The sequence below is a fragment of the Equus caballus genome, chromosome 5 (assembly GCF_041296265.1).
Source record: "Equus caballus isolate H_3958 breed thoroughbred chromosome 5, TB-T2T, whole genome shotgun sequence".
Taxonomy (NCBI): domain Eukaryota; kingdom Metazoa; phylum Chordata; class Mammalia; order Perissodactyla; family Equidae; genus Equus; species Equus caballus.
The window spans coordinates 20,683,509-20,697,295 of record NC_091688.1 but is presented as its reverse complement, the minus strand read 5'-3'; the positions used below and the strand labels follow the sequence as shown (position 1 = coordinate 20,697,295).

Sequence of the window (13,787 nt, the reverse complement as noted above, 5' to 3'; positions counted from 1 at the left end):
TAAAAGTCTCTCCCTAGTGAGGTAAAAAAGGAAGCAACATCCAAGAAGAAAGGTATAATTACACATATTTACGTATTCTATTCATTCATCCAAAACTCTCTGAGATCTTATTACTCTGTCAGACTCAAGGCTAAGCAACTACTTTCTACAAAGTCTTACAAGTACATGATTAGACTCCCATGTGACAGTGTCAAACGGAAGTGTGGACAGCTGTCAGGGAAGCACAGAAGTGAACTGTGACCAAGAGCACCAGATAAGACAACGGAAGTGCCACTCTACCATTTATTTCTCTCAAGTTGAAAAAAGAAACATCCAATAATTTGCTCAACACAGAAACTCAGGATGGAAATTTCTGGCCTCCAAGCTGAAAAACTGAAAATTATCCCAGTGCACAGACTACTCAAAAAGAATATTCCTTGGCTCATATAAAGATTATATTTAATAATAAATGTCTTCTTATATTGATATCTGAAATAATTTTAACAATAATAGTTAATACTTATTGAGCACTCACTATGCATCACACACATAAGCGCTTCACATATGTCAACTCAATAAATTTTCACAAAATCTCTGAGATGAGAAAAAGAAGACAGAAAGAGGAAACTTGCCCAAGGATACAGGACTAGTGATCAGCGCTTTCCCTCTGGAGACCATGCTCTTTCCCAATCTGTTCTCCCCCCTTTCTGGAGATCCTAATCACTGTTGAATTCAAGAATGGCTACTAGAGAGGATACTATATTTTCACAGTAATTTCTACATTGCTCTTGCTGCTGACAGAGATTCTCGAAAGATTAAATAGATGATGTTTCTCTACATAAGACCCAACACTCTGCCTCTCACCCCGACATTTAGGAAGGCTGAGTTCTAAGATCCTTTCCTAGGGAATTATTAACATCTTGTGATGAGAGTCACGTCCTTTAAATAGGTTTAATCCTCTGAGCAGTCCTATAAATGAGGGGATTGAGGCTGCTGCTTTGGAGCAACAAGACTGGAGGAAAGAGGGCTACCTTTCCTAAAACTTACATAGGTTTGGATTTTCCTAAGTTTCTATAAGTGTTGGGAAGCCATGCTCCTTGTGCACTGTGCATGGTATAGTGACTACAAGATGGCCATGGAGTCTGGACTCTAAGTACAGCAGTAAGGTCTCTCTGGTGTGGCATGTGATTGCTGGGAAGACCACTCGGAGAGGCATTTGAGTGCCTGCAAAAAGTGGAAGGCTAGGATCCATGAGAACAACATTTAGCAGAAGGTTCGACGCCAATGCCGGCAACCATCGAGGCTTACGGCAGGCCCTACTCCTAATTTACAGGCAACGCTAAGTGTCTAAGTACCATGGGATCTTGCAGAGGAGGAGATCACCCACACACACCTATCTATTTTAGTGAGTGGGGGCTCAGAGTCAAAATTAATGCAATTTAGAAAAATCACCGTAAGGGGAGATTTCATGGACCTGGGTAATGTGGAGAATATCCATTTCACTACACTGTGATGTGTTAACTCTTACAGTAATTATAGGACTGCAAAGACACAAAAAGCAACACAGGGTGACTCAAAAAGAATTGAATATTTGCAAATATTTAGTACTTGACAGCTAGTTTACATATGAATATGTAGTAAAAATCCATTTGTAAAGGAACTTTCATGTTATTTCAAATAATCTTACAGATGCTCCATCTGCATCCCTTATGTCACAAGTCCCACGTCATCCTATTACTGATCTATCCTAGACTGCCCATCTCCACTGAAGGTACAAGTGTTTCTTCTTTCCTCAAGACCACAGGGTGGTACAAACCCAATGTTCTTCATGAATCCCCTAGAAGAAGTCAGATGGTCTAGAACATTTTAAGCCTTCCATTCTGTTTGAATCACCTCATTTTTGTACATAACTTATGTTCTCTGATAATATATGAAAGATAACAACTTAAACTTCTTTTTTGGAGAACAGCCATGTTTTCAATAATAATAAGCATTTATTTAAACTTCATGCTGTCTACATGCTTACATTACAACCCAGGTATGCCACATCTCAACCAAAGCTCTTTGCAGAGGAGAGGAAAATAATATTTCACAATGTTGCAGTGGTGAAAAGCAGAGTACCTCAAGTTACCCTGCCTGGGTTCTTGGATATGTCCCAAATATCACAAAAACACAAATTGTAAGTTGAGGGAGTGTTAAACCATACTAAAATATCTATGGAGGGTATCTTTCTGAACATGAGGGAAAGACGATATTTGGGAATGTGTGTGCATATACAGTACATTCCAAACATTTGAGCATTTAACTTTAAGTATGCACTGTGACCTTTGAGACCATGAAGACATATGCCCTACATTTGTCATTGCTTGCAATCCGGTATGATCATGATTACCATATAAAAAGAACTTCAGAATGTAATTGTGGTACAGCTTTAAGGCATTTGTGTTTATTTCTATCATTCTTCTCAACGATAATATATTGAGTCATGTAATTAATCCTTTATAAGGATTTAAAAAATAAAAAATATTAAGGTGTTCATGGTTATTTCATTAAAGAAAAGTTAAATCAGCAAAACATGAAAACCTTAGAACTTTTCTTCCATTTCAGAATATTTAAAGTCTTCTCTGCACAAAAGCTCAGCGGACTCAGGGCAAGCACACATAAAATAGAGGAAATTGCCTGGACCCTCCCTCCCAAAATGGGGTCCATGGCTCAGCAATGGCTGCATTACTTGTATGTTAGAAATGCAGAATCTCCTCCCCAGACCTACTCAAATAGAATCTGCGTTTTGAACAAGATCCTCCGATGATTCGGGTGGACAATAAAGTTTGAGAAGCACTGTTTGATGAGATTAGCTCAGCCTCAGACCTTCAAATGGCACAGCCATTTAAAAATTAGGAACTGGATCCAAATCTTACTATGAGTTTATCTAAAATAAAACATCGTTTACCCACAGACACAGACATCACAAAAAATAAAAGCTTGACATTATTAAGAAAACCCTAAAAGAGTACCTTAAGATATTAAGCAATACGATCTTCTAAAAATTGGTTTGACTGCAATGAGTTTATAATTCTCCCAAGTATATTTATTTTTTCTTAAAGCTTAAATGTTGGCATTAAGCTCTGTTTTCTCCTGAATACGTATGGAAGTAGAGCCATCTGCAATCCTACAACCATCCATAGAAGCTCTAATGTTTATGATGCTAATTCTGTAAAGAGAAAGAGTTCAGAGGCCAATGAGACCAGACAAGAATTCTCAGTACATGTACATAATTAGGATATTAAAAATATCTAACATTAGTACAGTATTTATCATTTCAAAAACACTATGGTACTCATTATCTGACTTCATCCTGGGGAATGAAACATGACTCTGTCTAGTTCTGAATTCTGTGACTAGCCTCCATTATCACACATGATCTATGTTTTCCCCAACACTTTTCGAAAGGAGCAGAAATTCAGTGAGGTAGCTACCACATTTGTGCCAGCTATTTCATTTGGTTATAAAATGAGGTTTGTGGTCAGGGATGTGTGTTTTGTTTCATATATGCACAAAGAAAATTATATCACCATCTGAAATTTTAGTCACTTGTGGTCGTTCTGCAAATATATTATCTTCTGTTCACAGAGGAAAGGAACAGGACAGAAGATAGAGTTTAATAAACATCCACCCAACACTTAGCACCTGGCATGATGTTGACATGCTCTTGGTTACATGTTATACTTTCTACAACTTCTTGTAGCTTTAAAAGTGAGAATTATGTTCATATTGCCAAGTTAATGCAAATTGCTTAGTTTAAAAATAAGACAATGGTGAGTCAAGTGCAAATGTGAACTTTAAACTACCTCTTCACATGATGTGAGCATAAGAATGCAGGGGAGAGTTGGCACTGGGGATAAATGATACGTTCAAGCACACTGAGATTAGCAACTATATGTCTGCGAAGAAGCTGTCCCGCTCTTGGCTTGCCCAGTGCTCTTAGATGCAAACAAGGAAATGAGTGAGATGTTGTGATTAAAACATCAGCTCTGACCCCTCAAAAGATACTTCCTGGGGTGCTGCTGATTTTATTATGATATTTTAGTAATGCAGTATGGCATTTCTAAATGAAGCTAGTTAGAAAAGGATCATTTTTCACGGGACAAAGTAAAAAATAGCTATAATTTTAGTATTATCTCAAAAAAAAAAAAGAGCAGATTTAGGTATTTTACCAGGAATCAACTGTTCGATTTGCATGACATCCTTGAGAAAGCTCCCACATGCACAGGCAAAGCTGAAAAACCCAAGAGTGATCTGTCATTCTTCTTTCCCAACATGTAAAACTTTATGGAAATTTGCCTTTTTAAATAAATGCAGACACTATCAACAACGGGAGAGGGTGTAGGCTTCTGTTATCCTGGTCTTCACAGATCTTAGGACATTTTTTATAGTTCTATCGTTGTCTATCCTTAAAAAACTTCTAAATACAAACATCCCAAAGTCAGCTTACTTGGTAATTTGTATAGATCAAGCTCACCAAGCAACATCATCAAAACCCCTCTTAGAAAAGTGACAGCTAATGCCTATACTCTTTTTCACTAGACCCTCCTACAACTTCTCAAACATAAGGTGGGACCAGCCTGGTGGCTTAGTGGTTAAGTTCACGCGCTCTGCTTCAGCAGCCTGAGGTTCGCGAGCTCCGATCCCGGGCACTGTGGCAGCATCCCACATACAAAATAGAGGAAGATTGGCACAGATGTTAGCTCAGTGATAATCTTCCTTAAGCAAAAAGAGGAGAATTGGCAACGGATGTTAGTTCAGAGCCAATCTTTCTCAGCAAATAAAAGAGATGTTTGGTACTGTATGTTGCCCTTTCACATTTTCATACCAACCTTAAGAATGAATTCATTTCCCTAAGACTCTCTCTTGCTCTTTCTTCTTATCTCTTCCTGATTTCCTGAAAACTCATTAAGGTGATATAAAGGCTTGACAACAATTCCCTCCCCCCTAAAATGATTGTGCGATAACTCAAACAAAATAAAATCAAATTACAAACATTGAGTAAAAATTTTAACAGAATGTCATAAGACTGTCCTTTCTCCTATAGTGATTAACCTCCAGTGGCTATTCCTTCCATGGGTCCTTCACTTTAAAATGGAAGCTTCTAGAAATCAAGGGTGTAACTTGTATTGTGTACACTATGGGGACCCAAAACGTACCTGTTCCCTGTTTCATGAGATGAATTAATATCTTATGTTCATTTTTAAGTATTATTATCAAGGTCAACTCAAATAGGTTTAACATGACACTTGTAGCATCACTCTCTTCCCTGTCCTAATTATAATAAATAACCACAGCCAAAGTGCCTGGGGCCTGTGGGGAAAGTAGCTAAGAAATCAGATCCACACCAGTTGAAGGACACTCACAGAGTAAGAGTTTGAACTGCTGTTGGACTCATTTTAAGCACAATAACACTCATTTTCTCCACACAACAGCCTCATACAAAAGGGTTGTTGCTGATTTGTATAAGAGATAACTCTATTTTTAAAAGTCAAATTAGGTCAGTAACTTGCATGCCTGGCAGGTTACTGACATAGCCTTTAGTTGAATTTAGAATGGCTTTTCCAACTAACAGTACGACCTCTTGAGTTGTCAGGTTTGTGCCTTTTCTCAAGGTCCCGGGGGATACCAGTTTTTAAATATACAGCTTCTGACGTGGCTTCTCTTTCACAGAGACTTTCTTCCAGTGAACTCTCACTTACATGACAAAAATGCAAAGAATTATAAAAAGTGAAATAAGAATGACTTAAGAAAAACATTGGCAAAGGAGTGATTCAATGGTTTAGACTGAAGTAGAAGATAAAATTTAGAATGTAAACCCCTAGTCCAGACTAGAATTGAAGAAGTTGTCCATGTTCCTCTCACCTCTCATGAAAACCACTGCTCATCCCAAACTCTTGCCATTAGATTCTGCCTCCTGTTCCTCTCCTTACTTCTGACTTTTACCAACTTCCTGGACACTTTTCTTCATTCACTGAAGTCTTGAGCACAGAACTCACATTCTTCTTTTTGCAGTATTTAAATTCTCTCTGTTGGCCCATTTTCATCACAATTTCAACAAGCTCAAGTCCCTCCTAGTCTTAAAAAGTATATCCCACATTCACCTCCAATATATTTAATTTTCTATGGCCAGAACATTTTTCAAAATGAAGGCCCAATCATGTGATTTGTGACTCAAATGCCATCAAATTGGTCCCACTGCATTTCTGATACTCAGTCTTAGTCTTTGTCATCTTAGTGCTAATCTTCCTTCACTGTCGCTGTCTATTCTCTAACAACACTGGACCTGTTCCAATTCCTCACAAGCACTCTGCTCTCCTCTTGCTTTTGAACATGCTGTTTTCTCTGTCTGACACTTGTCCCTGCTCTCAACACCAAGATTCTCTTTCTTCCAGGACCAGTCTCAATGCCATTTCAGTGGGGAAGCCTTCCCTGTTTCCCAGACTGATAAACTTCAATCTCCATTCTTTCTCCAAAACCTGTTCTGAGGGGTAAATTGCTCATTTGCATATTTTAGCAATAATGTAAAACTTTACCAAATTTATCATAATACCTATCCATCTTTCTTTGTATTCCCACTGCCATGACTCCCAGCCATTTGGGTGGTAAGATTAATCAGGAAAACTGCTTTGTAAAGCATATTGAAGGACACTGCCGACAAGTCAATTCAACATTATCCTTAGACTGTGATTCACGTCAGTTCCAGCTGTCCTACACCAGCTTCTATCACTATTTCCACAGATAATAAACACACTCAAAGGCGTAAGAACTAAAGAAACTGCATTTTAAAAAATTCTATAGACACAGTACCTCACAGCGGCAGCTTGTTGGAAGTCTTGACTCAGAACTCTTTCCAAAATAGAATTAAATATAAGTTTTTTGAATTCCAAAGATCTGTATGTCACAAGACAGTCATTTTGTCTGACTCCAAGTTCTCTCAATTAGTGTAAAGTCAAGGTAAAATACTCTTCTGACAGATAAAGGAACATCAGAGAACTGTTCAAAATGTTATCATTCAAAGATCCAGACAGACATAACCACATCTGAAGAAGGGACAGCCCCTGGCTTGTCAAGGAACTCAAGCAACTGAAGAGTAAACCATAATTATGCATTTTCAACAGAAAAGCAAACAAGGACACTTACGCATGTCACCGAAGGCCCCCTTTGTCACTTTGGTGGCACGTAACACCACTACCGTGAACTTGTGGGAATACTGGTGCTCCACCTGGAAATAAAATAATAGTAAATTAAAAATAAGCTTTCAATATAGAATCCAAGTAAATTGTTCTCAGTGTTTTCTTGAGACTAATTAAAAATATTCTAGTTGAAAGGAAGTAATATGCATACCAGAAACATTCTTTGATCCTAAGGCTGTTGCTTTTTTGATCTTCTCCTCTCTCCTACCACAGAATTATTGAGACGTTTCGATCATGCTTTAAAATGTCACTACGGCTTGACTATTAGGACTTCTTTGCTGTCAGGTTTACCAAGCACTTGAGAAAAAATGTAAATCGGGAGTGCCAGCTTTCTAGGAGCACAATCAGGCTTTGTACCGGATGAGGAGGAAGCCCTGGCTTAGAAAGGCGAAGTCAGAGCAAGACGTTCGCATTATTTAAGTTTGTTTGTTTTTCTTGTTACTATTCAATGAAAAGTCTTTTTTTGGCATGACATTTCCAGAGCAGTTTTCAAAATCCTTTGGACCCAAGGCAATAACCAGTAAACGACTTATACTAATTTTAATTCATTTGTTATAAACCATATGCAACAATGTTAAAAGTTTCTATTAGCCTAATAGCTTACATGCACACAATAATCATTAACAAGTAAAAGACTTTATTAAACGCTTCACCTAACTGGAAATTAGTTATCAAACAACTCTGCCCACCAAAACAGAATGGAGAAGCAGGAACTCATATAATTCTCTGAGCAACTGAAAAAAAACTACAGTCTTTATTTAAAACCCAAGCATATTTGTTTCATCTTAGGAAGCGCCCATATTTATAAGCTACCCCTACCTATCTTAACTTTAATACACTTGCTTAACTGGTTAAAAAGTCCATAATTGAATAAAAAGAATCTAAGATACTGACAATACTGAAAAGTGAGTAAAGACAATTTAAAAACAAGGAGGCAGAAAAACACGGTAAAAACATAGACTCATAAGGACCAGCAGTAGTGGGATATAGGATCAAAAGTTATACAGCATTCAACAGTTTCCGAAGATATCACCCTATCAATTTATGTTCAGATTTATAACACGGTGTCAAGAAGAGGTGAAGTCATGAATCATGAGCATACCTTGTTTAAAAAGGCAGAGAAGCATCTAAAATCTTTCAAGATGACTCTTATTCAAGCTTATAGTCAAAGAGAAATATCTTCTATATTCAGAAGAGCTCTGAATAGCCAAAGTTTTATTCTACATTAAGGAAATTGTCAATCATGAAGAAAACATAAATGCTTTAAAAAAAATGTGTTGCCTTATACTACAAATGAAAGTCACGTGCACTCCCTCCACCAAAAAGGAAAAAAAGACAGAGAGAATCTACTTTCATAGATGGAGATTTCAACAGTCCTTTATCAGAAATGGGAGACTCAGCAGGCAGAAAATCAGTAAGGACATAGTTGAACTCAAAAGCACCATCAATCAACTAGATATAAGTGACCTCTATAGACTACTTCATCCAACAACAGCAGGATACATATTCTTCTTAAGCTCACATGGAATAATCATACAGTGTCTACTCTCAGACCACAGAGGAATTAAACTGAAAATCAGCAATCGAATGATAGCTGGAAAATCATAAAGTGCTTTGAGATTAAACCACACACTTCTAAATAATACATATGCCAAAGAAGAAGTCTCAGGAAAAATTTTAAAATATTTGGAACCAAATAAAAAAGAAACTACAACTTATCAAAATTTTTGGGATGTAGTGAAAGTGGTGCTTCGAGGGAAATTTATAGCATTGAATAATATATATATGAGGTATATGAAAAGAAGAAAAAAGAAAATCAATAATCTAAACATCTACTTTAGTAAATGAGAAAAAGAAAAGCAAATTAAATCCAAAGTAAGCAGAAGAAAAACAGTAAAAATTGGAGCATGAATGAATAAAATTTAACATGGAAAATCAATAGAGAAAATCAATGAAACCAAAAGTTGGATCTTTGAAAAGCCCAATAAAATCAATAAGCCTCTAGCCAGGCTAAATAAGAAAAATAGAGAGAGAACACAAATTACAAATATCATAAGTGAATGAGGGAAGTTTGCAGACCCTACGGACATTAAAAGGATAATAAAGGAGTACTATGAGCAAATAAGCCCACAACTTGATAACTCAGATGAAATGGACCAATTCCTTGAAAGACACAATCTGCCAAAACTCACACAAGTAGAAATAGACAATTTGAATAGGCCCACATCATAAAAAAGAAATTGAATCACTACTTAACTTTCCAGGGGCTGGCCCTGTGGCTGAGTGGTTAAGTTTGCATGCTCTGCTTCAGCAGCCCAGGGTTTCACCAGTTCGGATGCACAGTGCAGACATGGCACCACTCATCAGGTCACGCTGAGGCGGTATCTCACATGCCACAACTAGAAGGACCCACAACTAAAATATATAGCTATGTACTTGGGGGATTTGGGGAGAAAAAGCAGAAAAAAAAAAGATTGGCAACAGTTGTTAGCTCAGGTGCCAATCTTTAAAAAAAAAACTGAACCTTCCAAAACAGAAAACATTAGGCCCAGATGGATTCACTGGTGAATTCTACCAAACGCTTAAGTAAGAAATTACACCAATACTCTCCAGTCTCTTCCAGAAGATAGAAGCAGAGGAAATAGTTCCTATCTCATTCTGTGAAGCCAGCATTAGCCTAATAACAAAAACAAATAGAGGCATTACAAGAAAACTACAGACCAATATCTCTCATAAAGATAGATGTAAAAATTCTCAACAAATTATTAGCAAATAAAATCCAACAATTTATAAAAGAAATTAGAACCACAATCAAGTGGGATTTATCCCAGGTATGCAAGGCTGGTTCCTCATTCAAAAATCAATTAATGTAATCCATCACATCAACAGGCTAAAGAATAAAAATCACAGGATCATATCAATAGATGCAGAAAAAATATTTGACAAATTTCAACACCTATTCATGATATAAACTCCTGGCAATCTAGGAATAGATAGGAACTTCCTCAACTTGATAAAGAATATCTATAAAAAGCCTACAGCTAATATGATACTTAATGATGTGAAAGTAGAAGCTTTCCCCAAAATATCAGGAACAAGACAAGTATGTCCCCTCTCATCACTTCTTTTCAACATTGTACTAGAAGTCCTAGATAATGCAATAAGACAAGAAGAGGAAATAAAAGATATACAGATTGTGAAGGAAGAAATAAAACTGTTTTTGTTCACAGATGAATGATTGTCTACGTAGAAAACCCAATAGAATTGGTTTTTTAAAACTTTTGGAATTAATAACTGATTATAACAAGGTTGTAGGATATAAGGTTAATATTAAAATGTCAATTTCCTACATACCAATAATGAACAAGTGGGATTTGAAATTAAAAACACAATGCCATTTACATTAGCACCCCTCTAAAAAAATGAAAAAAATGTACAAAGTCTATATGAGGAAAACTATAAAGCTCTGATGAATGAAAGCAATGAAGAACTAAATAAACAGATATTCCATGTCATGGATGGAAGACTGAATACTGCCAAGATATCAGTTCTTCCCAACTTGATCTATAGATTCAATGCAGCCCCAATCAAAATTCCAGCAAGTTTTTTTGTGGATATCGACAAACTGATTCTAAAGTTTATAGGGAAAGGCAAAAGACCCACAACAACCAGCAAAATATTGAAGGAGAACAAAATTGGAAAATTGCCAACATCCAACTTCAAGACTTACTATAAAGCTATAGTAATCAAAACAGTTGGTATTGGTGAAAGAATAGACAAATAGATCAATGGAACAGGATAGAGAGCCCAGAAATAGACTGACACAAATATAGTCAACTCATCTTTGACAGAGGAGAAAAAGCAATACAATGGAGAAAAGATCGTTTTTCAACAAACAGTGCTGGAATAACTAGACATCCACATGCAAAAAACTCCCATTATTCTAGACAAATAATACCTGGGCCTGAAACAGAATAAGTAAATGCTGTTGAAGACCCAACTTAGGGATTAGCTTTCTCCACTAAGAGAACTCCTCGATAATAATTATTATACATAATAGCACGCCCTCCCCAAATCATCTATGCTTTTTCCATATCCTAGAACTTCTAATACCACATAGGTTTTCAAATGCGTAATAACTTCCTTGTAACATAAAAATCATTAGCAATACTCTTATCTATTATTTAACACGATTTTTGAAATGGCTATAAATGTATTCATATGTCAAATATTTATTAACAACATGTTATTAGGTGATATTGTTATTACAAGGATTCACTGAGTATGAACCACATTAGACATTCCACTAGATGCAAATTCTCATTTAATCTTCCCAACAACCATATAAAATAGGTGTTATTATTTATATTTATAGATGAGTAAAGTGAGATTCTGAGAGGCTAACTAATTTTCCAGTATCTCATAGACAGTAAAAATTAAACTTGAATTGGAATCCAGTCTTGCTATCCCAAATATCTTTACTCTTTCTATGTTTCTTTACTTACACAGAGAACAATAATATCAATACCAATACCTTTAATATTTAAAAAAAAGTCTGTTTTCATTTATTAAAGAGGTATAGATAGTTACAATCTTGTCTGCCTATCATATCTGTAGCTGATCTAAAGTCCCACTAGGACTGAGTTCTTTCCTCTAGCATTCAGCTCTCCATTTCAATCTGCTTGGATTTCCACCGGCCTCAGTTCTGTCTTCTTAACCATGATGAATGAAATACTTGCATACAGTTCACAGGAAATAAGGAGCAAATTGACAACTTTCTTGATATTTATAAGTTAATTTTGGAAACACCATAAATCTTCAAATCATGTGTAAATCATTTTCAAAATAGTGTCAAAATCATGCCCACGTCTTTCTAAGAGCTGTAAAGATTAATAAGAGAGTATCTCTAAACTAAGTAGAAATTTTTGGAGAAAAGTACTCAGTTTCAATCAATGATTATCCAAATAGTCTTTTGATAATCCCTTGCCATGTCTCCTGAGGCCAATATCACATATAATTTCAAACTAGTATGGACTGGACTAGCTTCCGACTTGGATAAGAGACTTGTTTATGTCTCAGGGAGGGTGCCAAAGGAAATGATATTATTGAATCCACAGCCAGTGTTCCCTGGAGGAAACTAATGACTTAGCACAATGCTACTTAGTAGTTGGCAAAAAGAGATGCCATATTTCAACTGACATGTCAAATATAAGCTCAATACTCTGACTTAGTCACCAAGATTAAGCCTTGCCTTCATCTTATATTACCTTACCTTGAGTGTCTTTTTTCATCCATAATCCTTTCCATACTGGAAATCCTGACCCTTTTTCTTTTCACAACTACAATTTCCCAATCATTATGAAAACAGCTACTGTATTAAATTCATTCTGGATAATTATATTGGGATCTGTAACTAAAATGATTGGGGGCTGGGAAAAAGAACCAGTCAATTTGTACAAAATCAATTTGATGATTGTCCTAACCTGTTGAAAGCTCTACTGTTACAAAGAACCAAAGAAACAATCATAAAACGAATCTGGTGGAAGAGAAGGTAGATTCTGCATGCAAATATTTTTTTCTCTGTTCAACTGCCATTGCCTAATTTTAACCCTAACTAAAATTAAAGACTGTTAGCATGATAAAGTCTACAAAATCTCGTTATCAAACCCAGAAACTGTGATCATCACAATCAGCAACAGGCAACTTCAAACAGATCTCAGAAATGTTTTAAAAAGAATTGCTGCATTGATATCATACAAGAGTCATGATACTTTTTTATAAGACGCTTATTTTCAGTTTCACTTCCTGGTGTGGAGTTTCATTCTAACGCATTTAAGAGGCACAGGCATTGTGTTCCTATTCTCCCACATTTTTTAAAGAGAGATCAGTTTTTACAACCTACAGTGCTATCTAAACCTGCTGTAAGAATTCTCAGCCCTCCCGCCCACCCGGCGGTGCATGCGGGCGGGCAGTCGGCGAGGGGGCGGGACACGTCGGCGCTGCCACCACCGCGCCGCTTCCTGGGCTGCGTCCCCGCATCGGTCCCGCGGCGCCGCGCGTCCCGGCCCGGCTGAGTTAAGGACTGTGAGGTATGAGTACACCTTTGCCTTCCTGGACAGGCTCATTAGAACACATGAAGTAGCGGGTGCACTTGGAAAGTTTTCCTCACACATTCTCAAAAGACATTTTGGGTGGCAGAGATACTTATTTGGTTTAGAATTAGTAACTTAGGTGATATGTCGTGTTCATTCAAATCTAAGATGTCTTTTCATTGTTGATTTTCGGATGTGAACGTTAAATCTAGTAGATTCAACAGACTTGAAAATATAGATTTATTTACAGGTGCCATTTTGGATGCTTTATCCTTATTTTAAGGGACTTCTTAAAAACCTACTCTTTATCTTACTTGTTCTTTTCATTAAGTAGTAGGTGAAAGATTCACAACTAAAAGGCACAGACAAAAGTCAGAAGAGTATTTACAATAAAGTGCCTTATATTTTCTAGCTCCATTTTCTGCCTTGGTTTCCTCATCAGTAAAATGGCAATTTTAATATCACCAACTACATGGGA

General features: G+C 36.6%; 1 protein-coding gene across 9 annotated transcripts in view; it reads right to left on the bottom strand.

The window, feature by feature from the left end:
* Positions 1 to 13,787, bottom strand: part of PLA2G4A (phospholipase A2 group IVA) — a 149,829-nt gene that overhangs the window by 96,262 nt on the left and 39,780 nt on the right. For all 9 annotated transcript variants that reach the window (XM_070266167.1, XM_005609738.4, XM_070266168.1 and 6 more), the window contains 1 exon segment: positions 7,165 to 7,246. In XM_070266167.1, the coding sequence (XP_070122268.1) occupies positions 7,165 to 7,246 (82 nt within the window).